The 26,886-nt window shown below is 41.2% G+C and overlaps 1 protein-coding gene across 8 annotated transcripts in view; it reads left to right on the forward strand.

Moving 5' to 3' along the window:
• Window positions 1-26,886, forward strand: part of cbwd (COBW domain containing) — a 61,932-nt gene that overhangs the window by 11,943 nt on the left and 23,103 nt on the right. For 7 of the 8 annotated variants that reach the window (XM_072590952.1, XM_072590963.1, XM_072590934.1 and 4 more), the window contains 6 exons: window positions 150-246; window positions 4,693-4,784; window positions 14,240-14,299; window positions 16,351-16,388; window positions 25,712-25,758; window positions 26,084-26,170. In XM_072590952.1, the coding sequence (XP_072447053.1) occupies window positions 150-246; window positions 4,693-4,784; window positions 14,240-14,299; window positions 16,351-16,388; window positions 25,712-25,758; window positions 26,084-26,170 (421 nt within the window). Of the gene's footprint in view, window positions 1-149; window positions 251-4,692; window positions 4,785-14,239; window positions 14,300-16,350; window positions 16,389-25,711; window positions 25,759-26,083; window positions 26,171-26,886 lie in introns of those variants that run through there. The other variant, XM_072590981.1, reaches the window with a different exon arrangement.

Here is a 26,886-nt window from a genome sequence, read left to right on the forward strand (position 1 = left end):
CTGGGTTCCAAAGTCCTTCAGATCCTGGGCAGAAAAGTGGTGAATAGTAAAAGTTATGTTTTATCATTCATTGTTTTAAGAACTTGCATTGCCTTAATCATAGTGCAGTTTGTTTTACTAATAAGATCATTCCAAATGATCTGTTGTAGGGAGCGCACTAGAGAAATCACTGGCTATAAGCCATGCAGGAGAACTTTATGAGGAATGGTTGGAGTTACGGAATGGATGTCTTTGTTGTTCAGTGAAGTAAGTTTTTTTTTAACTTGGTTAAACCTTTAGGATACACCTGTTAATCTTTACAGAAAAAAGCCGACCTCTTCAATTCTATATTTAAAAGAAAACTTCATTGGGAGTGAGTATTACTGGTAGGGCCAGGACATTACCCATTTCCAATTCCCTTGACTAGGTGGGGGTGAGCGGCCTTCTTGAATCACTGCTTTCATGGGCTGTCAGTGCTGTCCCAGTACTGTTAGGAAGAGAGTTTATGTATAATTCACTTATGGGATGTGGGGCAGCACTGGCCAGGCCAGCATTTATTACCCATCTCTAATTGCCCAGAGAGCAGTTAAGAGTTAACCACATTGCTGTGGGTCTGGAGTCACATGTAGGACAGACCAGGTAAAGATGGCAGTTTCCTTCCCCAAGGACATTAGTGAACCAGATGGGTTTTTCTGACAATTGCCAATGGATTCAAATTCCACCATCTGCTGTGGCAGGATTTGAGCCTGGGTGCCCAGAACATTATCTGGGACTCTGGATTAATAGCCCAGCGATAATGCCATTAAGCCATCACCTAACCTAAAAAAAAGGATAAAAACAGAAGTGCTGGAGATATTGAGCAGGTTTAGTGGTATCTGTAGAGAGACAAAAATGAATTAAAACACTAAAGTTGCATGTGATGCTTCAGAACTCTTAGAAAGGACCATCTCCAACAAGACGAAGTTGAATGATCTACCCTTGATATTCAAAGACACTTCCATCATGGAATCCTTTAGCATCATTGTTCAGGGCATTATCATTGGCAAACTGGATGAATCACATTTGGATATTTTTAATCAATAAGATTAATTAATTAATTAGCATTAATAAGGCACAAGAGGTCCATGTGAGCCACATTAATGCTCTGGTTACAAGAGCACGGTGAGGACTGGATGTTCTATGTTTTTCGATGATCTAATGAAAGGTCACTGGACTCAAAATGTTAAACTCTGTTTCTCTACAAAGATGCTGCTGGACCTGCTGAGTTTCTCCAGCAATTCCTGTGCTTTTTTTGATTGTTTCAGCATCAGCACCACTTAGTTTTTTTATTATCTGAGTAATTTGAGACTCCCAAAAGTTTTTCCAGCATCAGATGTGGAACAGAATGCTTGCTGGATGAGTGCTGCTCCAATAAGACTAAAGAAACTCAACATCATTCAAGAAAAAGCAAACTGCTTGATTTCCATTTGGAAACCCTCACTGCTGTACCTTTATCATGTTGTAACAACAGTTGGTCCCACCTACCAAATGCAGTCAGTAATTTGCCAGGCCTATTTTGACAACACCTTTCAAATCATAAACCATAAGATATGGGAAAGGAATTAGGCAATTCAGCCCATCAGCCATTTGATCATGGCTGATATATTTCTCAACCCCATTCTCCTCCCTTCTCCTGTAACCTTTGATTTCCTTACCAGTCAAGAACCTATTTCTGTCTTCAATATGCTCAATGACTTGGCCTCCACAGCCCTATGTGTCAATGAGTTCCACAGAGTCAGTATCTTCTGGTTGAAGAAATTCTCCTCATCTCCGTTTTAAAGGGTTGTTCCTTCACTCTGAGGCTGTGCCTTTGAATCCATGTCTCTACTTGTGGAAACATCTTCACCACATCCAATCTTTCCAGGCCTCTCTGGATTCTCTAAAGTTTCATCCCCCCCACCTGGTCTTTTCTCCAAGGCCCTAAAGGAGCCTTCCACATCCATCAAAGTTTTACCTGCACATCCACTAATATCATTTATTGTATCCGTTGCTCCCGATGTGGTGTCCTCTACATTGGGGAGACTGGGCGCCTCCTAGCAGAGCGCTTTAGGGAACATCTCCGGGACACCCGCACCAATTAACCACACCGCCCCGTGGCCCAATATTTCAACTCCCCCTCCCACTCTGCCGAGGACATGGAGGTCCTGGGCCTCCTTCACCGCCGCTCCCTCACCACCAGACGCCTGGAGGAAGAATGCCTCATCTTCCGCCTCGGAACACTTCAACCCCAGGGCATCAATGTGGACTTCAACAGTTTCCTCATTTCCCCTTCCCCCACCTCATCCTAGTTCTAAACTTCCAGCTCAGTAACTGTCCCCATGACTTGTCCGGACATGTCCTACCTGCCTAGCTCCTTTTCCACCTATCCACTCCACCCTCTCCTCCCTGACCTATCACCTTCATCCCCTCCCCCACTCACCCATTGTACTCTATGCTACTCTCTCCCCACCCCCACCCTCCTCTAGCTTATCTCTCCACGCTTCAGGCTCACTGCCTTTATTCCTGATGAAGGGCTTTTGCCCGATTTCACTGCTCCTTGCATGCTGCCTGAACTGCTTTTCTCCTTTGCTGTCCCTCAATTCCCCCACACAGATTCTACAACTTCTGACTCTATATCACTTATTGATATCGATTTAATTTCATTTCTTTCTAACAAGGCAACCCTTTCGACATGATGTGTATCCTTGGATATTTAGTGCCCAGTCTTGATGCCCTTGCAGCCATGTCTCTGCGATACCCACAACATTGTACTGGCCAATTTCAATCTGCACTGCAAGCTCATCTACCTTGTTTCCCAAACTGTGTATCTAAGTACAACACCCTCAGTCCTGCATTAACTGCTCCCCCTTGTCATAGTTGTCCCGGTGTGCCTGAAGTTATATTCCAGACCCTTTCCAAACTCTCTGTCGTATAACTTCTCTGGAAAGTTGAATAACCTGCAATGCTTCTCACCTTTTCTATAATATCAATGCAACTGAACTTACGACTTTTTCGTTTAAAATCAAGTTAACAGGCCTAGTTATGGGATTCGTCAGGACGCTGGTCCCAGTGTGATTCAGGTGGAGCCCATCCCATTGGAACAGCTCCTTCCTTCCCCAGTACTGGGGCTAAAGTCCCATGAACTAAAACCCGTTTCTCCCACACCAATCTTTGAGCCACACGTTTACCTCTTTAATCTTGTTGATCCTGTGCCAATTAGCTTGTGGCTCAGATAGCAATCCAGTGATTAGTACCTTTGTGCTTCAGCCTTTTAGTTTAACCCCTAACTGCTCATATTCCTTCAGTACAATCTCTTCCATCTTTCTGCCTATGTCATTGGTACCTATGTGGACCATGACAATTGGATCTGACCCCTCCCACTCCAGATTCTTCTGCAGCCCAGGTGAGACTGTACTATCCCCAATTACAACTACATTTCTCTTTTCAGCCCCTTCTTGAATGGCTCCCTGTACCATGGTGGTATGATCAGTGTGCTCATCCTCCCTACAGCCCCCACTCTCATCCACAGGGATCAAGAATCTCAAACCTGTTGGACAGGCTCAAGGGCTGAGACTCCTTCAGCTGTTCTTCCGGGATCCCTCTCCCTCCCTCGCTTGTAGTCACACCCTCCTGTCCCCTGACTACTGACTGAATTTGAGGTAGTTAATCTAAGGGGTGTGACTGTCTCCTGAACCACAGCATCCAGGTAACTCTGCCCCTCCCTGATGTGTCACTGTGTTTGACCCTCAGATTCCAGTTCATCAACTCTGAGCTGGGAGTTCCTCAAGGATTGACAGATGTGGTCATTGTGAACCACAATGGGGTCCACCAGCTCCCACATCATGCAGATACATTAATGAGCTTCAGATGTTAGTTCAGAGGATTTTGATTAAGCAAAGTGATACTGTTGTTGGTTTAGTAACCAAAGGAGTCAAATTCAAGGTGTTTAGCAAAGGAACCATCGATGATATGGATGGTCTTTTTGTCCATTGCAGTGTTGTGGTCCATCTGAAGGGATGGTGGATGTAGATTTGATAATGACTTTCAAAAGGGAATTAATGAGTTACAGAACAGAGAGAGAAATATACAGGGTTTTATGAAAAGCGTGTGAAAGTGGAACTAAGTGGGCAGCTGTATTAAGAAATGAACAGAAATATAGTGGCCTGCACAGTCTGCATTTGTGTTGTATGCTTCTAAGATATTAACTGGGAGCTTGGAGTGATGTGGGAGATTGTACAATGAATTAAGGAACATGGGCACGTTATGAACATAGAGGCTGGTAAGATCTTTTTGTCACATTGGATTACCTCCCTCCCAGAAGTATTTGACTTGATCTGCATATTTAAAACAGGACCCCGTTTCCTTCCTGAATACATTCTGCTTGCTTACTGAAAAGAGCAAGTTAAAATGGGGACATGTTTAAAGCAAGTTGAGTCTGTCAAAGGACTGACAGCCATTTTAACAGCCCACTCATCCAGTTTACATGGGGGGGTACCATTTAGAAGTTGGGACGAATATTTTAGATCAAATGAGTTTGGGAAACAAAACAGCATTCACTTGCAGTTATTTAACATTACTTGTGTTTATGTTTAGATTTATTTATAAATATTATTGACAAACAATTCTAATATGTGCAAGTGTTTGAAGAATTGTGATCAGTAGTGAATGTTTTTCAACATCTATTATTCTACTCAGGGACAATGGTTTGAAAGCAATTGAAAACCTCATGCAGAAAAAGGGCAAGTTTGACTATATACTCCTGGAAACGACAGGATTGGCTGATCCAGGTAATGGTGCAATAAAACAAAAATATAAAAGCTATCAGCTGATTCAGTTCACACATCTTTGTTTGGAATCATGACCACTAATTTATTCCCACATTCACATGGTTGGACAAATTAAATGCTTTGTCATGTGACTGCAGTATTTTTTATGTGGATTTAGCATCTACATTTCATTTACCTAATTGTCAAATGTTATCTGAGTTTTGCTCACATCCGTTCAAAAGAACTTCTAGCAGAAAAAAAAAGATGGTAGTGTTGTCATAAATGCAGGCTGCATGGAATGCATTTGTCACCAAATTGATGAACGCAAAATATTTTACACCAAGTCCCCATTTTAAATTGTCGAGTGTGTGATACTGGAAAAGCACAGCAAGTCAGGCAGCATCCGAGGAGCCCATTCCACCCTGCAGTTGCTGACATTGCAGCCACTTCTGCCCCTCAAGATGTCAGTCTCCTGCTCCTTGGATGCTGCCTGACTTGCTGTGCTTTTCCAGCACCACACTCTTGACTTTGCTCTCCAGCATCTGCAATCCTCACTTTCTCCTCATTTTAAATTACCTTGTTTTACTTGGTTTCACTTTAACACTGGTTATATGTATTCTTGCTTATTGTCTTGAGTTTTGTTTTCTGTTGGGTCTGGTGAGGGGCCGTGAGAGCCAATCAACCTTGCTCACTCCCAGACCCTTCAACTCATTGTCTTCACTTTATCCAAGATGGCGGCAGAGTAGCAATATGACATGTGGGCTCTTCAGACCAGGAGCCTGTCTACACTGTCCACTTTACTTTCTATTTTCTTTCTATGTTTGTTTTAATGTTTCCATTTATAATGGTACCATACCTTCTTTTAATGACTTTGGCTGAAAGCATCTTCTCCCAGCCCAGGTCCACTGATGAGGCGGCTTCCATTGGCCTGGAACAATGGTAAAGGGCTGGTGCCTGGTAGGACGGTCTCCCGGTCTGGAGGTCTGGTCCAGTGTGGAGGTCTCATTCCAGTTTTCCAGCGTACCCCAAAGCCAAGGAGCTATTAATTGAACTGTGATAAACTTTGACTTTTATCTTTCCTCTTATTTATGACTTCTGTCATTGATTTAGGCGCTATGGTGTGGTGACTTTTAAAACTTTTCACTGTATTTTTCTTGTAAAAATACACGTGACAATAAACTTCTGTTGTGTTTTATTCTCACTGACCACCCTGTAGTTCACACTTTGCCTCCTGCATGACCTTGCTGCTGTTCTCCTGCTTTTATCTGCTCACCCCCACTGCCCCCTCACACACCGAGGGTCAGTAGAGATTTGAGTGAGAGGTTCAGTGAGGAAGATTCAGGAGGAGGGAGGATGAGGGAACAGCAAAGGTCAGAAGGTCGGCACTGAGAGAGATGCCCATGGAGTGGCCGATGCCATGAACCTGGATGGTTGGCAGTGACAGCGAGAGTTGAGAGGTGGCAGAGATTATGGATGGTAACATCAGGAAAGAGGGAGCAGAATATCTGGTAAATGGGAGGTTTGGAATTAGGGATTGTTGATGAGTAGGAGACAAATAAAAAGTCACTACATTTCACTTTTAAAATTTGCTAATCAATACAAAACACTTCACCATACAATATCTTAATGCCTTTCTGATCAGAAAGTTTTGACAGAACCTAACTATTACCTTTATGTTGGTTTTAATCAAAATATCTGATTCACTTAAAGTTGCTTCATTTAAAACTTAAACTTTTCAGGAGCATGATTATAACTGACTTTAATGTATTGGAAGACATGGCTGGATGTTGTGTGTTGTGAGGCGACTGCAGTGCTGAACAATACTGAGAAAAATCCCAAGTTCCAGCTGAATTAATTTTATTTTAATTACTTTAACAGCGCCAATCTTGTGTCAGTCTTCACGTCATATTTGCTTAACTGTAGTTGTGAAAGTTATGAAAATATCCTGATTTGCGCTGTTTTTGCAACCAGTGTAACTATGGGCAAAGGAAATCATCCCAGTAACATTCCCTAATGCTCTCAGGCAAGTAACAATCAGGATCAGTTGAACCACACAGAAGTCATGTATTTTCACATGTTTTCTTCTTTAAACAACGAATTTCATTTAGCTGCAAAGCTTTTCTTCCTTTCCAGAATAATAATTTGGAATTCGTACTTTCCGCTATCTTCCAAATCTCACTCATGTCGAGTTTAGACAGGAACTAATTTTCCCCATGGCTGGCTGCCCCATCATTGTAATGGAGAGGTTTCTGTGGTGGTCATCTTCCACCCCCCCTGCCCCCACCCTATCATGAGGTCAGAAGTGGAGATGTTTGCTGACAGTACAATGTTCAACATCATCCATAACATCAGAGCTTTGGCTGATAAGTGGCAACATTGGCTAGTATCAATCAATATCTGCAACAAATAGACTTTAACCATTGCCCCCTGACATTTAATGACATTACCATTGATGAATTCTGCCACTATCAAGATCCTGAAGGTTACCATTGAACAGAGTCTGAACTGCAATGCAAATCACCTCCTGACTCCCCTGTCTACCATCTACAAGGCACAAGTCGAGAGTGTGAAGCAATACACCCCATTTACCTGGATGAAGGCAACCCCTACTGCACTCAAGAAATGTAAAGTCAACCTGGGCCAAGCAACCTGTTCAATTTGCAGCTCAGCCACTACCTTTTACACTTACTCCCTCCACCCCGACACACTGTGACTGTACCATGTACCATTTACAAGATGTGCTCAATCACCTTCAACAGCATCTCCCAAACCTGTTACCCTCGCTCACTGCATACAGGACGGCAAACACAGATCGTTCAGCTATAAAGTGGGTTATATTAATGCGAATTCGCTGTAATGCAATTGACAAATTGGGGTCACTGTTTCTAAATTGCGACCTTTTAAAATGTTTGTTGGCTGTAATGTGATTACATCGCCAACACTTAAGTTCTGTTTCTAAAGCATGGTTTTTGTATAACACGGGTTTGTATAAAAACGCAATCACTGATTTTCAAGGTAGAAAATCTACCTGTAGCTGGGAACACCACCTTGTGCATGTTCCGTATAAAACAACCAAATGATATTTGTCTTGGAGCTGCATAGTTGTTCCTGCACTGTCACTGGGTCATCATTGTGGTCCTCACTGACAGCGTTTTGAAGTTCCTGCAAACCATGAACCACAGCCGCACAAGAAATCAACTCCCCTTCATCTTCCTGGGGCAGTTAGGAAGGGGCTTGAAATGCAGGCCTAGCAAGTGATGCCCACGTCCTGTGAAAGAACCAAAAACAAAGTGTGGTCAGGAGAAGCAGGCAGTGTGGCACATCCACCTGTTTGACCTGAAGCGTTAACTCTGATTTCTCTCCACAGATGCTGTCAGACCTGCTGAGCTTTTCCAGCAACTTCTGTTTTTGTTTCCAATTTACAGCTGGAGATCAGAGTCAAAAAGTGTGGTGCTGGAAAAGCACAGCAGGTCAGTCAGCATCCAAGGAGCAGGAAAGTTGACGTTTCTGGCATAAGCCCTTCATCAGGAATGTCTTATTCAGAGTCAGAGAGTTCCGAGGGATAACTGGATTCTCATGTGCAAGGGCTGCCCATAACTTTGGTTGGCAATGGTTAAACAGAATTAAAAGTCTGATCCAGCATTTAAGTGAGATCGTGAGTTGATCCAATGGTACTCTTGAGCAGGTGCTATTCCAAGGTAAAAGGGAGTTCTGCAGAAACAGTAGTTGCAAGAAGTCTATTAGAGACAGTTTGATAAGAAATGTCCAAGGATAGACAGCTTGAAAACTTGTAACAAGCATTGAAGGGAAAAGCAAGCTCCCACAATATCAAACACAGATGAATTCAAGGGATTGTGGTTTGTAAACGTTTAAGAGATCAAACAAGTTCTTCAAACTGTGAATGTATTTGAGTTTCAGTGTTATCAGTGAAAATGAGGTTATTCCATTCGGTGGAAAGAGTTAGTCCGGGCAGTAATTCTGTTCCCAAAAGACAGGATGTGATCAGTATGGCTCAGGATGCAGCTGCAAAAACAACAAATAAAGACATGTCACAGTAATTAGTTCTAGTTAAAGACTCTTCAGATAATCATAGATTATTGTACCTCTAGATATACATATATGCAGAATCACTAAAAGCATTAGTGGAAAAGATTCAAGTAAAACTATGAAAGCTAACCCATCTCCAAGAGTGAAGCAGCTCCCTTATCATTAAAGTGAAGAAATGAACCAAACGCACAGAAGGCGAGTAGACATGATGTGGCCTGAGACACATGAGGATAAAGATGGGGTGCCTGGTCCACTCAGTAAGAAACAAATTGCTCACAATTCATTAGTTAAAGAATGCTAACAGTAGGGGTAGATATGAGAGTTTAACTGACTTTATAGTAGAACTAAAACTCTGAATCTCATAACAGTTAGTAAGAACCAACTTCCTTTTGTATATCTTATAATGAGGACAGCGCTAAATGTAGAATGGGTAACAGAATTTGATAGAAATATCAATGAATACACTGGGTAATAGAATGTAGTCGGCCTGTCGAGATAAGCAAATCTGGAAGGAGTATAGCCAGGAACTTTGGATGCAAATTAATAGGATGCATTGAAAGATGCCAAGGCCTGGTGATTACAATTTGTGTTAAACATCATGAGATCATGTGGAGCTTCGGGCTGTCTTTAGGAGTGTCTATCATTGATTAGGTGTTTCACAATATTGTATGTATAAAAGAAGGGGGAAGACACAGTGACCACATGTGTGATTATTATAACATGAAATGTATAAAAATACTGTGTACTACTGGGAAAATTGGAGCATCATTGACCTCTCTTCTGATCTGAGCAAAAGATTAAGGGGATAATTGAATCCTCATGTCAAGGCCAGATTTGGGGATTTGTCTTTGGCCTTCTCTCTGCCTGATCCGGTGACTGCTTGAATAGAAATCTATCACATGCCTGACTTCTGCCTGCCACCTGGTCGGGGCTTTCGCTTCTACATCTTGGGTGGCATGTGGGTCACTGAAGATTCCAACCATGCAGCTGCTGATGTGAGAGGGAAAGGCTGCCATTTCCAAGACATACAGCCTATCTTTGCAGGCCACCCTGACGCTTGAGGCATCCGTGTGCAGCTTCTATTGTATTTCTTTGCAGCACCTGAGCTTAACTTCTGCCTCCCCTACCCCTTTACTCAATGACACTACAATAATCCACCTTCATCTTATTGAACTTTGCCAGGAAACATCCCCCAAGTGAACTGAGTGACTGCTTCCTTAGCTGACATCTGACCAAATCCCAAAGTAAAACCAAACGAGAAAGGTACTGGTAATTTCTAAACAAAAGATTTCTCTAGTTAGGAGGCAAGACATTCCTGTTGTCAGCAGTGTGCTTTCTGTTCAGTCCCAACTCTGCCAGTCATCCCCTTATCCTAGCCCTGCAAATAGTGCTTCCTGACAGCTTGTAGTGAGAGGGATCTGGTAGGGTGCAAGAGTTGAGGATCATGGTGATTGGGCAGATTAACAAGAGAGGAGAGGTGGTCATTGAAATTGCACCCTCCATTTGGAAAAATGTGAGGTTTTAATGCTGCCTTGTAGCTATCCACTTGGTTGGAGCTGTGTGGCAGACCTTGTGTTGGGCTGGAATGCTGCTTGTTTAAGGCCTGCCTTGTTTCCTGATGAATGCTCCTCTGAGATGGTGACATCTCTGGCTGATGCTCCTAGGGCAGATGGGCACTGCCCAACATCACACATTGATATACTGCACTGAGAGTGATTGTTGGCTGCTGCAGTCTGACAGTGATATTGGGCACAACAAGGCCAAGAGTCACAGATTCTCTGCATCTTGGATCTGCAACTCTATTGAGTAATAACAGCTTAATAACAACTATCAGATTGGACAATGAATGCCTTCAAGAAGGCATCCTTTTGGTCATGAGAATTGTCCCAGAAATGGAAAGCTTAACACATGAGGAAAGTTTGCAGACTCTGAGTCCATACGATGGAATTTAGAAGGTTGAGAGGTAAATCTCATTGAAACATACAGAATATTGAATGGCTTGGACAGAGATGATGTTAGGAAGATGTTTTCATTGTTAGGAGGGCACAGTCTTCAGAGTAAAGAGAAGACCTTTTAGAATGGAGATAAGGAGAAACTTCTACAGCCAGAGAATGGTGAATCTATGGGTTCTTGAGTATCAATGGGATCCAAAGGTTACAGGGAGAAAGCAGAAGAATGGGGTTGAGAAACTTATCAGCCATGATTGGATGGCACAGCAAACTTGATGGGCTGAATGGCCTAATTTCTGCTCCTATGTCTTATGGTCTTAAGTTCTAACCAAGACGGTGTTTTAATTCCAACTGGAAACAACTGTAATGAGGAGATATATCAAATTTTCCAAAGCTTAAACTGTGCAGCTTTTTGTTGTATCCTGTCCCAACACTGATGCTACCCTCTGTAATAGCCTGTCATTGCTTCAAACCTGAAACTAGAACTTTTTACTTTTGGAGAACAGAGAGAACATTTTAAAAATTTTGGTCTATAACTCGTGAAATCATAAGTGGAGGATGGAAATTCATTCTGGTAAAGGAAACACCTAGTTTGTTTTTAAATCATAAGTGTACTTTGAGATTTTTATTGCTACCTTGGTTATTCCTCATGGAAAACTTGGCAAGAAAAGAATTCTGAGAGTAATTGCTGTGCTGTGGGACATTCTGTTAAAGTAAAGCACATTGATTTGAATCCTGTAGCTTACCAATTCCATTTCACAAAGTAGGAAAACTATTAAGCTTGGGGAAATAAATCAATACAGATCAGGAAGTCATTAGAGTTTTGGGTTATGTTCTATCTCGGATGAGCAAGCATTGTAAAAAACTGGCAGATCTTCCATTGCCAACAGGGAATGATATTGCAGGTCAGTATCTTGTCAGTTCAGGTAGAAAGGTTTGGACATTGACAAAATGAGTTCAGTTATCAGTGTTTTATTTCCCTCAAGTATTTGATTTTGTCAGCCAGGCATGTCATTATTCTTCAAAAAACAAAAATACTTTTTTTTATCATTTGCGGTTTACCAACAGCTGTCACCTCAGGACATGTCAGAAAATTGTGATTTTTAATGGCATTTTTTTTTGAAAGCTTGTATAATTCTTTTGGTCTTCATGTAGCCCATTTAATTTTATAATCCAAAAGTCTTCACTTCTTATTTCCTGACACTGAGTTTTAGAGCTTTTTTAATATATTGCCATCATTTGCTCATTTCAGTTTGGGGAGGGGGTGTGTGTGTGGAAACTTGTCGCAATGTCTTTTGCAAGTGATGTTGACCTTGAATCCTTCGGTTGTTTTCTGCTGTTTGAACAAAGCAACAGAGGTCCAAGTTTGATCACTTAGTTTGAGATACCTCTCTACTGGTTTGAATACTGAGATGGAAATTTGAAATTTCAAACTGAAGTGTGCTTGCCAGTATGAAGCACATCATTGAGTTTAAAAGAAATTATTAAAATGAATGCTTAAGAAGTGGTTACTGCTGTGTACTGGCTCTAAAGGTGACTGATAGTTCTGAAGTCGGCTAACTAAAATACTGATCACTTTAATCCACTCTCTTTTTTTTGAATTGATGTGTGGACATTTATCTTTGATGGAGCAGGTTAATGTTGAGTATCAAAGGGACTCTGTCAACTGAAGCATCAAGCAGATGTTTCAATGAAATTTATAAGAACTGGATATTCGAATGAAGGGAAGAGCATTTTATTGATTGTTCTCAAAACGTTTGTTAAACTGTATGAAAGGCATTTACGATTGGAGTCATTGTCATTGAGTCATACAGTATGGAAATGGACACTTTGGTCCAACTAGCCCACACTGACTACAATCCCAACTAAGTCGGTTCCCACCTGCCTGAGCTTGGCCCATATCCCTCCAAACCTTTCCTATTCATCAACTTATCCAAATACCTTTTAAATATCGTAACTGTACCTGCATCCACCACTTCCTCTGGAAGTTAATTTCACACATGAGCCAATCTCCATGTTAAAAAGTTGCCCTTGTATCCTTTGTAAATCTTTCTCCTCTCACCTTAACTGTATGCCCACCCTCCCCCCGGTGTTGAAATTCCCCACCATACGTAAGAGACACCTGCAATTCACCTTCTGTATATCCCTCATAATTTTGTAAACCTCTATAAGGTCACTCCAGTGAAAAAGTCTCAGCCTATCCAGCCTCTCCCTATAACTCAAATCTTCCATTCCTGGTAAACCTTTTCTGAATCCTCTCCAGCTTAATAAGAACCTTCCTATAACAGTGTGACCAGAACTGGACGCAGTACTCCAGGAGTGGCCTCACCAACATCTGTGCAACCTCAACATGACTTCTGAACTCCTATTCCCAAAAGGTTTGAACAATGAAGGCAAGCATGCTAAATACCTTAACCACCCTGTCTACATGCGATGCAAGCTTCAAAGAATTATGTACATCACCCCTCCACCTCAGGTCTCTATTTTCCACCACTACTGAAGGCTCTACCATTAATTGTATAAGTCCTGCCCTGTTTGTTTTACCAAGCCTACTCTGCCACTTAATAGGATCATGGCTGATCTGACGTTCCTCGTGTCAACTTTCCTTCATTTTCTCCATGACCCTTGATTGTCCGACTGTTGAAACATTTATCTATCCCCAGTCCTAAATGTACACACAGACTATGTCCCCACAGCTCTCTGTGGCAAAGAGTTCCAACAAGAGAAGAAATTCCTCCACAACTCAGTCTTAAATCAATGTACCTTTATTCCGACTGCGCCCTCTGTTCCTAGACTCTCCCATGAAACACTCTCAGTGTTTACCCTGTCAATCCCTTTAAGACTCCTCTATATTTCAATGAGATCATCTCTCATTCTTCTAAACTCCAGTCAGTAGAGTCCCAAACTGTTTAGCCTTTGCTCGTCGAAGACAATCCCTCCATAATGAATGTGGTTCTTCAATTTTCTGTATTCCTCCCAAAAGTAATTACGTGTTTGTATATAATCGGGATAATTTTACAGGGCTCTGTTGCTGCTGGTGCAGAGGATTGAAAATTTAGAAGGTGAACAGTTGACTGTAAAACAATTTGTAAAATGATTGACGTGGTGTCTCACTAACACTAAGCAGGGATGGGATCCTCTTGCTTTTCTATTTGGCTCACTTTCCAAACTCTGCTTCGAGTTGGGTCCTTCTTGCAGAGAGCAGAGTTTTGTTCAGTGATCCCTGTTCTGGAAAGGGATGAGGTATTTAATGTCTTGGAGAGAAAGAAAAATGAACGAACAGTGAGAGTTGTGTGCCTGTGAAATTCATTGGTTGAGTTACATGAGCAGAAATAGAATAACTTTCAAAATGAGAAATGAGGTGAAAAAGAATAAAGTAATCATTGATCTAATCTGGAACCATCTCGTTACAATGTGGCTGCATTTTTATAATTAAAGGAGTAGCATTTTGTCGTCATTGAGTCCCTTTTTTCCCCACAGGTGCTGTTTCCACCATGTTTTGGGTTGATGCAGAATTAGGGAGTGACGTTTATCTTGATGGTAGGATTTTAAATGATTTTTATATTCATTTCTTGTAATAAAACTGAAATATTCTGAAGTTTTCAACACAAGTAGGGAAGGCTGTAAAAGGCTTCAATAAATAAATAGTTAAATCTATTTATAAGGGAGAGTGAGTCCATTCCATGCACATTCTTTTGATTGCCATTCTGTAATACATCGTTCACCTACGGAGGCATTGGAATAGATTTCTAAAGCTCTAAGCATTATCATTGATTTGCCTATCTTAAACAATATTCATAATGCTAATTGTTTCTTAATGTTGCAGAGTTCTGCTGGTGATATTATTTGAGCAAAAAGTAATTCTAACATATATGGCCCAGTGCTATTATTGCTAGACTATTAATCCAGAAATTCAGCTAATATTCTGGGGATCTGGGTTCAAATCCTGTTCTGGCAGATGGTGAAATTTGAATTCAGTAACGAGTCTGGAATGAAGGCTCGAGTGATGACCATGAATCCATTGTTGATTGTTGGAAAAATCCATCTGGTTCACTAATGTCCTTTAGGAAAGGAAACCACCATCTTTACCTGGTCTGGCCTACATATGACTCCAGACCCACAACAATGTGGTTGACTCTTAACTGCCCTCTGGGCATTTAGGGATAGGCAATAAATGCTGCCTGGCCGGAGATGCCCGGATGTTGTGGGTGAATTTTTAAAAAAGCTACCGTTGACTGACTGGAGAGACCGCTGATGGGATTAACATCAGCTATTTATTAAACTTCAGCCTGCTTCTCAGAGAGGGGATGTAGATGGTAGCCAGGGAATAAAAGTTCCATGGGGTGGAGCAAAGAAAAGGACTTATGTCTTCCCAGTTTTATTTGGATGAAATTCCTACTCATCCAGGCATTGGACAAGCATTCTGAAGATTTAGAGAAAGTAAAGGAAACGGAAGAGGTGGTGGCAAGGTGCAAGTCAAGAGTCCAGTGGAATGTTCTTTACTGACCTGGATGGGTACAACTGTGATAGTGCTGAAAAGTAAAGAGCATAGAGAAATCACCCTGATTTCAAACTGTCCTTTGTCTTAAACACTTCCATCCCAATAGGCAGGTCTGTTGTGTGCACTCTCCACAGAATGTGTTACGAATATGCACTCAAATATTATTTGACAGTATCTCAAACCCATAACCTCCAACACAGGGAAGGCCAGAGGCAGCAGGGGTGTGAGAACATGATCACTTCCACGTCACTAACTATTGCAGGTCAAATGCAGCAACTGATTGTCATACAAACAACAATGAGGTGGACGAGCGATAGTTTATTTTAAGATACCAAGATTTTTTTAAAAACTCCTGATTTCCTGGTTTAGCACTCTGGGATCTTTTATATCCACTTTGGAGGATTTTGCTTTGTTGTTTCATCTGGAACATGGCACTTATGACAAAATGACACTCCTTGGATACTGCAGTATAGTGTCAGCAGAATATTTGTGCTCACCTTTCTGATGTAGGGTTGAAAGTGCCAGTGCAGTGATCTGGGCTATGATTTGAGATGCAATGATATAACTTTGCTTTATAGTCAGAATACTTTGAAAAATGCATTGTAACAGGAAGCATTGTTCCTGATATCTGGGGACTGGAAAATAGGTGTTATTCTGAAGAGGTTTGGAAGTTATACTGATAGAAATATAGAAGATCGGCCCTTTGAGTCTGCACCATCATTCAATGTGATCGTGGCTGATCATGCAATCTCAGTAACCAGCTCCCTCTTGAATATATCTAATGAACTGGCCCCAACAGCTTCCTGCGGGGGAGGGAATTCCACAGGTTCACAACCCTCTGAGTGAAGAAATTCTTCCTCCATTTGAGTCCTGAATGGCTTACCCGTTATTCTTAGACTGTGACCCCTAGTTCTGGACTTCCCCAACATCGGGAACATTCTCCCTGCATCTAGCCAGTCCAGTCCCATCAGGATTTTATAGGTTTGATGAAATGTTCCTCTTACACAATGCAACAAATTTCCAATTAAATAAATGGATCATCAAATACTCGCATGAAAATAATTTAAATATTTCTTCTCTACCGTTGTAGGTATTATTTCTGTTGTTGATGCAAAATATGGAATGCAGGTAATAAAGCTTTTTTTAAAATAATGTGAACTTTATGGGCTCTGGGAAATTAAAAGCCATGTACATATTTTGCTCCAAACCATTGTTTTCTTTCTGTTCAAAGATTGCAGACACGTCAGTGTCTCACTCAATGTTTCCAAAATATTGTTTCTCTGCTGATAGGAAAGTCCGGTGTATAGCTCCTGATGAAAAGTCCTCTTTTAATTAACTCAACTTAAGGTCCAATATTTGATGACTGGTCTGTGCTGAGTTAGCTGATGTAAACCAGAGTATGGTTTGTGAAACCCAGAAAAATAAAAATTGAGCAGGAATAGGTCATCCAGCCGTTTGAGCCTGTTCCACCATTCAGTATAATCATTACTAATCCTCAATCTCAACACCATGTCACTGCTTTCTCTCTATATGCTCTGATGCCTTTAATATCTAAAAATATACCAATATCTTTCTTGAATATATTCTGTGACTTGGTTTCCATAGCCTTTTGTGAGTTCCACAGATTCCACCCTCTGAACAAAGAAATGTTTCCTCATCTCAGTCTTAAATGGCTTAGTCAGTATTCTGAGATTGTGACCCAACAATAAAAAATATTCTCTCTCCTTCTAGTTACTCTAACCCTGTTAGAATTGCTTAGGTTTCATTCAGATCCCCTGTCATCCTTCTAAGCTCTCATGAATACTGGCTCAGTTGAATCAATCTCTCTTCGTATAGCAGTCTTCCCATTAAACATTGGAACAGGTTTAAGCCATTCAGCCTCTGCAGTCTGTTCATCATTCAATAGGATATGTTGCCTAACTCCATATGCTTGCCTTTGACCCATATCCTGTAATCCTGTGCTTAACAAAAAGATTATCTTTGGTAGATTTAAAATTACCAACTGATCTAGCATCCACTGCCATGTGTGGAAGAGAGTTCCAAACCTCTCCCACCCTTTGTGTGTAGAAGTGTTTCCTAACATCTCTCCTGAACAGTTTGGCCCTCATTCGCAGACTATGCCCCTATTTCTAGAATCCCCAGACAGTGGAAATAGTTTATCTTTATCTACTCCGTATTTTCTTGTTAATATCTTGAAGATGTTAATGAGATCATCCCTTAACATCTCTAAACTCTAGAGAAACCTGTAATTTTTTTTAAGATAATTAATTGAAATGTGGATTTGAACCGTATTTTTAAGAAGGGATGGATGAATTGAATGCCTCAATTAAAGCATTAAATTGAATGCTTCTATTAATCTTCATCTCCACATGCAGTGAAAATACCAACTTAAGCTCCAGGAATTTGAGGAGCTGTTTGTTGTCAAATGTACAAACTCCAACACAGAAGGACAGAGGCAGCAGGGATATGAAAATACTATCACATCCAAATCACTAACTGGTGCATGTCAACAATTGCACATCATGGGGAGGCAATGGCCTAGTGGTATTACCTGTTCCCTGCTAGATTTCAGATTATATTGTTATAAGGGACTGTACCAAATACAGTTGAAACTCTGAGCATGTTCATTCCTTACACTGTGTTGTCATTCCCTTTCAAGGGTCTCCTGGAAACATTGTCTCTCTCTCTCTCTCTCTCTCCCCCGTGCACCTCTCTGGTGAATACCCTTTACATTGGGTCTCTGAATCTTCAAAACTTGGGCTGCTGTCCCATTTTCTTGTTAAATTGTCCTCCTTGCAACACTCAAGTTTCTGGTCAGTTCCTTTTAGGAGTAATTGTTGCCTTTAAAAGACGGAGAGTAGCTCAATCATATGTTAGCCTCACATGTTCACATATGTTCAGTTGTCCAGCAGCATTTCTTGATGAATGTGAAATAATGTCATTGATACTTTCCTAGTAACTGCTCCATTGCTGCACCTATCAATCATTTTGTGTCCGAGTAGTGAGAAAGGTTCCAAACCTGATGCCTTTGCCTGGTCAATAACCCTGTCCCTGACTGGTATCAACAGAGTTTATGCTGCAGTCCACAGTGGCAGCTCTGTATTACTGAAGGGGATATAAAACTTTGTCTTGGAAACTTAGATTCACTTTAAAATGTAATAACATGCAAGCCATTGTGCATCATTATGCCACACAGCTACATAGGTTAATAGAAGGTAAATAACATGGATTTTGTTCTATTGTCATCTATTAAAGTTTCTTTATTTTTCTTTGGACATACACATTATTTTACAGATGTGTCCTGTGGGTGAATGGTATATAAGAAGGGTTTTAGCTGCATTTTCATAGCTTTGTAAAACTGTTTTGTCCAGTCATTATTCTTGCTGTGATAATCCTTCTCTCTGCTGAGTTACTTCGACAGGGTCAGCAGTCACACTGCTGAAGATTTATTTTTTTCCCCCTCCTGTTCTCAAGTTTCCTCCAACTTCCTTTCTACCTTCAATTTTCTTCCCCATCTTGCTTGATCCATCCACCTCGTCTCTCTCTCTCTCTTTCTTCATCACCGCCCTCCACCCCTTCCCCCTATTTGTTGGCTGTTGTTACTAAGCTCCGTAACCTATAAGCTGATCATAAGATCGACAAGCAAGTTACACAGGAAACTAACAAGTGGCAGGTGTGGGCAGTGAAAATGAGCCATGGTTTCCATTTTTGATTCCTGAAAGTATGGCAACAAGTGATGGAAGATGAAGCAAGTCCAGTTGGATGAAGTGGGGATGTTTATACTGTGGAATACTACTTTTGAGAGTGAATACATTGAACAAAATAAGAGTTGGGAATGGAGGGGTAGGAAGAAAGAAATTGGAATATTTGACAGTGTTGCTATTTGTGTTCCAGTTACCACCCCATAAGAACTTGTCTTTTTGAACCCTTGGGTAAATACTGCATTGTGAACCTGGCTCTTTGACATCAGTTAAATCTACTGAAATGGTGTGGAGATTTGTTTTGATTGGTGACTGTACTGTCACGTCTTTTTATAGAATAAATATTTCAAAGACACATTGACAGTCCCTTTATTGATTTGAAAAGCAATTGTTAAATACACATGTAGACTAGATGAAGTTATTTCTTAAAATGCAGAATCCAGGTTGAAAAAGTGACAAGTTGACAGATTTACAGAAAGCTGTTGCATTTCAATTATGGCTTGAAATATCTGAGCTTTTGTTCTCTTCTCCGTTAGGAATGAAAATTTGGCAACTTGTCCACCTCTCTAACTCCTGATGCTTGACCTCTGCCAGTTACTTAGCGTTTAAATAGTTTTGATGTCATTACAAGTGATGACACCTCAGTAAATAGGTAGCAATTGGAATGTGTCATGCCTCACGGACAGGGTCCATCACAGCTGAATCGGGGAGAGCTGTTGTGTGCTCAGCCTGTTAAATTGAAACTGAACTGATAATTGAAATCAGGGCCTATCACGGAAATGGGATTGTCACCTAGTCATCTAAAATATTAATTTCCTAATCATGATCAAATGATTGGACAAGTGCAAATGACAGCTTTTTGACTCCAAGGACCCGGCATTTAGGCCAGAGTAACAATTCTTTTGTAATTTGGCTTAAATGTCTTGACAACATCCAATTGAAAGGAATTAATGAACAGGGAATTATATGAAGAAGGTCAGGGAAAGGTGTTTTTTTATTTTCTGAATTGATATTGTACAAGTTGATTTTGATTATTTACGGTGGAAATGGTCTTGATTTGAATTACCAGTAGAACTGCTATATAATAGAAAGTCAGTGAGGTTATATTCAAGGGTCAAATGACAGTGAAAACTTTCTACCTTTGTAGTTTGCTAATCTTGCACTTACTAAAATATGTTGGCCTAATGTGAACAATTTCTAATTTTCTCCTGTGTTGGTTAGATAATTTACCTTATTCCACAAGTTTGCTATTTTTGTGGGTATCCTCCATTATAAATTCTCCTTTTTGTTTAATTATCAAACTAAATATATTCACCCTGAAATAATACTGCTGTTGGACAGCACCATTGACATAAGTGCTGCACCAGAAGTTTTGTTAATCTTCCTGTTTTCCTTTTTGCAAATTTAATACTTTGAATTTGCAGTGGCTTTTTCATACCTTAATTCAGTCATTAACAAATGTCTTTTCCATTGGCTGCCAGTCAGAGAGACTTTTGTCACTGTCAAGGAATAGAGCTGTTTGATCATTTTGCTTCTGACTCACTCTGTATTAGTGGGAGCTGTATTCCCAGCAGGAACTTGTTGGGCTGAATGGTCTGTGTCTATGTGAATAGTTTTGCAATACAAAATCAGGGTCTTGCTTGATTGATTTAGATTTTGTGGCTTCAGTTATAATGTTATATCTGCACGTAGAAGGTAAATTAACAAAATATTTGAGAAATGCATTTGTGAAGTAGTTGTGACTGAGTTATGGTTGCCTTTTGCAAAGATTCTACAGTTTTGTGCTGCAGGCCACCATTTCATTTTAAATGCGAAGGAAATAGTTATTTTTTACAAGTTTTTGCTTTGCCACCACTTTGGAACTTCTAATTTCAAACACCACCTTTGGTCAAAAATTCAAAAGACATTCCAAAACATTTTTAAAACTTTTTTTGTTATTCATTCTTAGCACGTGAGCATCTCATAGAGTCATAGAGGTGTACAGCATGGAAACAGACCCTTCGGTCCAACCCATCCATGCCGGCCAGATATCCCAACCCAATCCAGTCCTACCTGCCAGCACCTGGCCCACATCCCTCCAAACCCCTCTCACCCATATACCCATCCAGATGCCCCCCCAAATGTTGCAACTGCACCAGCCTCCACCACCTCCCCTGGCAGCTCACTCCACACATGCACCACCCTCCGTGTGAAAGCGTTGCCCCCCCAGGTCTCCCCCTTATCCTTCCCCTCCCACACCAAACACATGCTCTCCAGTTCCAGACCCCCACCCCAGGGAAAAGACCCCATCCACTCATCCCATCCATGCCCCTCACGACTTTACAAACCTCTGTAAGGTCACCCCTCAGCCCTCAGCCTCCGACGCTCCAGGGAAAACAGCCCCAGCCCATTCAAACCCCCCCCCCCCCAAGTAGCTCAAATTCTCCAACCCTGGCAAATTCCCCGCAAATCTCCCCTGAATACCCCAAGCCCCACAACATCCTCCCAACAGGAAGGAGACCAGAACCGCACACAACACTCCAACAGTGGCTCAACCAATGTCCTGCACAGCCACAACATGACCTCATGCACGTAACACTCTGACCGATAAAGGAAAGCATACTAAATGTCCTCTCCACTATCCCATCCATCTGCAACTCCACCCCCAAGGAACCACAAACCCGCACTCCAACGGTAAAATCAGCATGTATTGGTAATCCCTAATTGTCCTCAAAATTGGCAAATACCTGCAAAGAGGCTGGTGTGCCAAGCGGGCTGAGCCTGCTTCTCTGCCCACTTGGCACACCAGCCTCATTCCTGAAGAACGGCTTATGCCCGAAACGTCGATTCTCCTGCTCCTCGAATGCTGCCTGGCCTGCTGTGTTTTTCCAGCACCACATTTTTCAACTCTGTACTCCAGCATCTGCAGTCCTCACTTTCTCCAAATACCTGCAAAGAGATGGGAACACACTTTTTTCAGTTGTTTTCCTTTTTTTGTGTGTTAAATAAATGTTGTCCTGTGCTTGGCACATCACTACAGTGGCACTGCTGAGGTAGTTCGCTTAAGATGCAGGAAGTTATAGATCTTTCTCTGCATTGGAGCTTGTTCTTGTTGGGGATAAATCTTTGTGTTCATTCTTTTTTATTAATTTAATTTTATTTTATTTAATTGGGAATCGTGCAAAGAATTAATGACAGGTTTCTTTTCCATATTATCATGAAAGTGGATTAGCTCTTTTCTGGAAAGGTTTTCAAGTGGGAATTGAATTTTGTTTAAATAACCGTATTTATTTTGCCTGTTCCCTCCTTTCACAACGAATCGTGTTACTGATGTAGTCAGGACAAAAGTGGTTGATAAGAATTGTTCCAGGTGTGAGCTTGCTGAATAATTTGTAGTTAGGAATTCTTGAACCATCCTGTGGAGCTTCACCTCATTATTTTTCCTACTTCTTTGGGAGAACACACAGGATCGTCTTGTGCCTCCTTGTAGCTGGATAACTGAAAGTCAAAATGCAGCAATGCAGATAAATAAACAAAAGACAAGATGAATCCTGTGTGGAGGAAGTAACATTAACCAAGGTCTATTTATAGCATTTAATCAGCTTTTGAAAGAGAAAGATGTGTTAATCTTTTTGAATGTGACCCTTTCTCAGACTGCTCTGGTTAGAGGTTCTTCCTGTACTTTCTGAAGAAGGGCTCATGCCCGAAACATCAATTCTCCTGCTCCTTGGATGCTGCCTGACCTGCTGCACTTTTCCAGCAACACATTTTCAGCTTAGAGGTTCTTCCCTTGATCATAGAACATAGAATAATACAGCACAGAACAGGCCCTTTGGCCCATGATGTTGTACCGAACATTTGTCCTAGCTTAAGCACCTATCCATGTACCTATCCAATTGCCGCTTAAAGGTCACCAATGATTCTAATTCTGCCACTCCCACAGGCAGCGCATTCCATGCCCCCACCACTCTCTGGGTAAAGAACCTACCCCTGACATCCCCCCTATACCTTCCACCCTTCACTTTAAATTTATGTCCCCTTGTAACACTCTGTTGTACCCAGGGAAAAAGTTTCTGACTGTCTACTCTATCTATTCCCCTGATCATCTTGTAAACCTCTATCAAGTCACCCCTCATCCTTCGCCGTTCCAATGAGAAAAGGCCTAGCACTCTCAACCTATTCTTGTACGACCTATTCTCCATTCATACTTGTTATGATAAAGGATCTCATCGAAAGCAATGCTTTTCAGAGTGACCCACTTCAGAAGCTCAGAATAGAAACAATTGAGAGTTTGAACCACTGTTCTTTCATTCCATAGTGTGTTAAAGTCCTCACTCTTGCATTGTGTGGAATTATGTCACAGCTCATTGAATGAAAGGGACAGTAGTAGTCTGAATACAGATGTTGTCTAAATAACCTGTTCAGAGTCAGCAGGGCTTATGCAGATAATGGTCAGGCCCTGGGGAGTGTTGCCGAACAAAGAGACCCAGGGGTGCAGGTGCACAGCTCCTTGGAAGTGGAGTCACAGGTAGATAGGGTGGTGAAGAAGGTGTTTAGCACACTTGCCTTCATTGGTCAAAATGTTGAGTATGGGAATTGGGATGTCCTGTTCAGGCTGTACAGGACACTGTTAGGCCACTTTTGGAATGCTGCATTCTGTTCTGGTTGCCCTACTTTAGGAAAGATGTTGTGTAACTTGAAAGGGTTCAGAAAAGATTTACGAGGTTGTTGCTGGGGTTGGAGGGTTTGAACTATAGGGAGAGGCTGAATAGGCTGGAATGTTTTTTTCCCTGGAGCATTGGAGGCTGAGGGGTGACCTCATCGTGTTTTATAAAATCATGAGGGGCATGGATAGAGTGAATAGACAAAGTCTTTTCCCCAAGGTTGGGGAGTCCACAACTAGAGAGCATAGGTTTAAGGTGAGAGGGGAAAGATATAAAAAGGCGAAAAGGGAAATTTTTTCACGCAGAGGGTGACGTGTGTATGGAATGAGCTGTCAGAGGAAGGTGGAGGTTGGTACATTTGCAGCATTTAAAAGGCTTCTGGATGGATATCTGAATAGGGATGGTTTGGAGGGATATGGGGCGAAGTGCTGGCAATTGGGACTAGATTAGCTTAGGAGAACTGGTCGACATGGACGAGTTGGGCTGAAGGGTCTGTCTCCATGCTGTATAACTCTATGACATTATGTTATTACAAATCTTTGGAGTAGGTGGGACTTGAACTCAGGCATCCTCACCCAGAGATAGTGACACTATCACTGTGTCACAAGAGCCTTTTCACCAAAGTGACTGCAACATTGGCTGAGAAACAGTGAGTAATGACAGGTTTTCACACTGGAGGAAGGTTAGTGATGGAGTTTCCTAAGAGTTGGCAATAGGATCTTCGCTTTTTCTGATGCCTGTATATCTCTAGATCTTTATATGTACAGGACATTTTCAAAGTGTGTGGATGATACAATACCTGAGAGCATTGCAAACTGGGAGGAGGAGGACAGTGTAGTATTTCAAGAAGAATTGACTAATTAGTGGATTGGGAGGATCAGTGCTAATTGAATTTTCATGTAGATAAGTGTGAAGTGATATATCTCAGTGGAAAGATAGCATACAATTCTTAAGGGGGTGCAGGAGTGGAGGGACCTGGATGTATATGTGCAAAGGGCATTTAAGGTGACAGGACAGGTAGAGAGAGCAGTTAATAATGTATACTGTATTCTGGGCTTCATTATAATGCTAGGAGAAAGTGAGGACCTCAGATGCATAAGCCCGAAACGTCGATTCTCCTGCTCCTTTGATGCTGCCTAACCTGCTGCACTTTTCCAGCAACACATTTTTAAGCTTCATTATAATGCTATTGAGTACAAGAGCAAAGTTATACTGAACTAATATAGGACATTAGTTAAGCCTCACATGGAATATTGGTGAAATATCTGGCTGCCACACTATGGGGCAGATGAGATGGAGAAAATGTCCAAGAGGTTATTAAGAATGGTTTCAGGAATGAGAAACGTCATTTCCGAGGATACACTGGAGGGGTTGGACTGTTCTCCCAGGAGAGGAGAGAGCCAAATGAAGATTTAATAGAAGTTTTCAAAATCATGAGCAGTCTGGACAGAATGATTTGGGGAAACTTTCTCATTCAAATGAGGATTTGAGAACAGAAATTTGAAGTGTTTTGCCGAAGAGGGAAATGGGAGATGATTAATTTTTTTTTCACACAGTGAGTGGTTAGGATATGGAATACATCCTCGAGAGAGGTTCAATGAGGTATTCAAGAGGTCATTGTCTTTATTTGAATAATCATCTAATGTGCAAGTGAATGGAGAAAAAGCAGGGGATTGGCATTAGGCCAAAATGGTTAGAGAGCCAGTGCAGATAAGATGGACCAAATAGCCTGTTCTGCACCATAATGAGTGTGATTCTGTGATTTCCCAGCTCAGTTGCCCAGCTGAAACTGTAGTTAGGTAGCCCACACCCAGCCTTCAGTTAACATCACCAAGAGGAAAGTAAGTGGCTCATTCTACTGGTTTATAGATATTTTCTAGACAAACTATTTAGAGACTTTCTTGCACACCTTTGGAGCAGGTGGGACTTGAACCCAGGCCTCCTGGTTCAGAGGTAAGAGCACTATCACTGCACCACAAGAGCCAGGTTTATAGGAAGGCTTTCTGAAGATAGAGGCTCTGGCTGATAATTGTCTCCTATAATGAAGAAAAGCAAGTCAATGCCATCCGTACATGAGATTAATTAAGTTACTTTGTTTTTCCTGCAGCATCTGTCAGAAGAGAAACCTAAAGGTTTGGTTAATGAAGCAGCCAGGTATTTTATTTCCTTTCTCAAATAACAGCACTTTAGAGACTAACACCAAAATTATTTTAGTAAAAGATTTGGGACGTTATGAAGCTATTTTAAGGAATCATTGTATGCTGGCAGTGTATTTAATTTTAAAATATTGCCAGTGGAAACATTTTATACAGTATCATGCATAAAATATTTCAACAATTTATTGATGGCAACTTACTTTTCATCTACTTCTCAGACCAGATATAAAACCTAACAGTGGAATATTCTGGATTTCATTAACAATATTAGTGCCTTGATTCTTTTTGGAGTTGATTGATCAGTATCATATCATTGTATTTAGGCAGATTGCGCTTGGTGATCTTATTATCATTAACAAAACAGACCTGGTTCAACAAGAGGAACTGGAAGATTTGAAAACTGCTGTAAGGTAGTGAAGAATGTTCTGATCATATTCTGTGGCAAGTACTGCAAGGTTGAATATGCTTTTGGCCAATAAGATACGAGACTCTAATGAAGAGTCACCAGATGTGAAACGTTAACTCTGCTTTCTCCCCACAAGTACTATCAAACCTGCTGAGTTTCAAAAGCAATTTCTGTTTTTATTTTAGATCTTCAGTATCCACTCTCCTAAAATCTGAATTGAAGCATGATATCAACAAGATGCTTTTTTGCCACCAAATGTGTTGAAATATATGAAAGTAATGTAAGATGGCATTTGGCATGCACTATTTCCCTGCTTCTAGGCAATTTCACCTTTATCTGGTTGATAGAATGCTTCGCTTTTCTAGCTAATGAGAATGAACTACTGCCGTTTCTGGTTCATTCTTGCCGAAGTTGTACTTGTCACAGGTTTGTTTTTATTTTAGACCACCATCCACCCAAGTCTTTCATTATCCCATCACCACCGTTTGCTAATTATGCTGGAAGACGAGTAGTTATGGATTGGAAACCATGATGTGGAGGTGCTGGTGTTGGACTGGGATGAACAAAGTCAGATATCACGTGTCACCAGGTTGTAGTCCAACAGGTTTATTTGAAATCACAAGCTTTCTGAGCAATGGTGATTTCAAATAAACCTGCTGGACTATTACCTGGTGTCGTGTGACTTCTGACCATGCGTTGGAAACCATTAAGGACCCTGTC

This window comes from Chiloscyllium punctatum, chromosome 2 (assembly GCF_047496795.1).
Source record: "Chiloscyllium punctatum isolate Juve2018m chromosome 2, sChiPun1.3, whole genome shotgun sequence".
Lineage (NCBI taxonomy): Eukaryota > Metazoa > Chordata > Chondrichthyes > Orectolobiformes > Hemiscylliidae > Chiloscyllium > Chiloscyllium punctatum.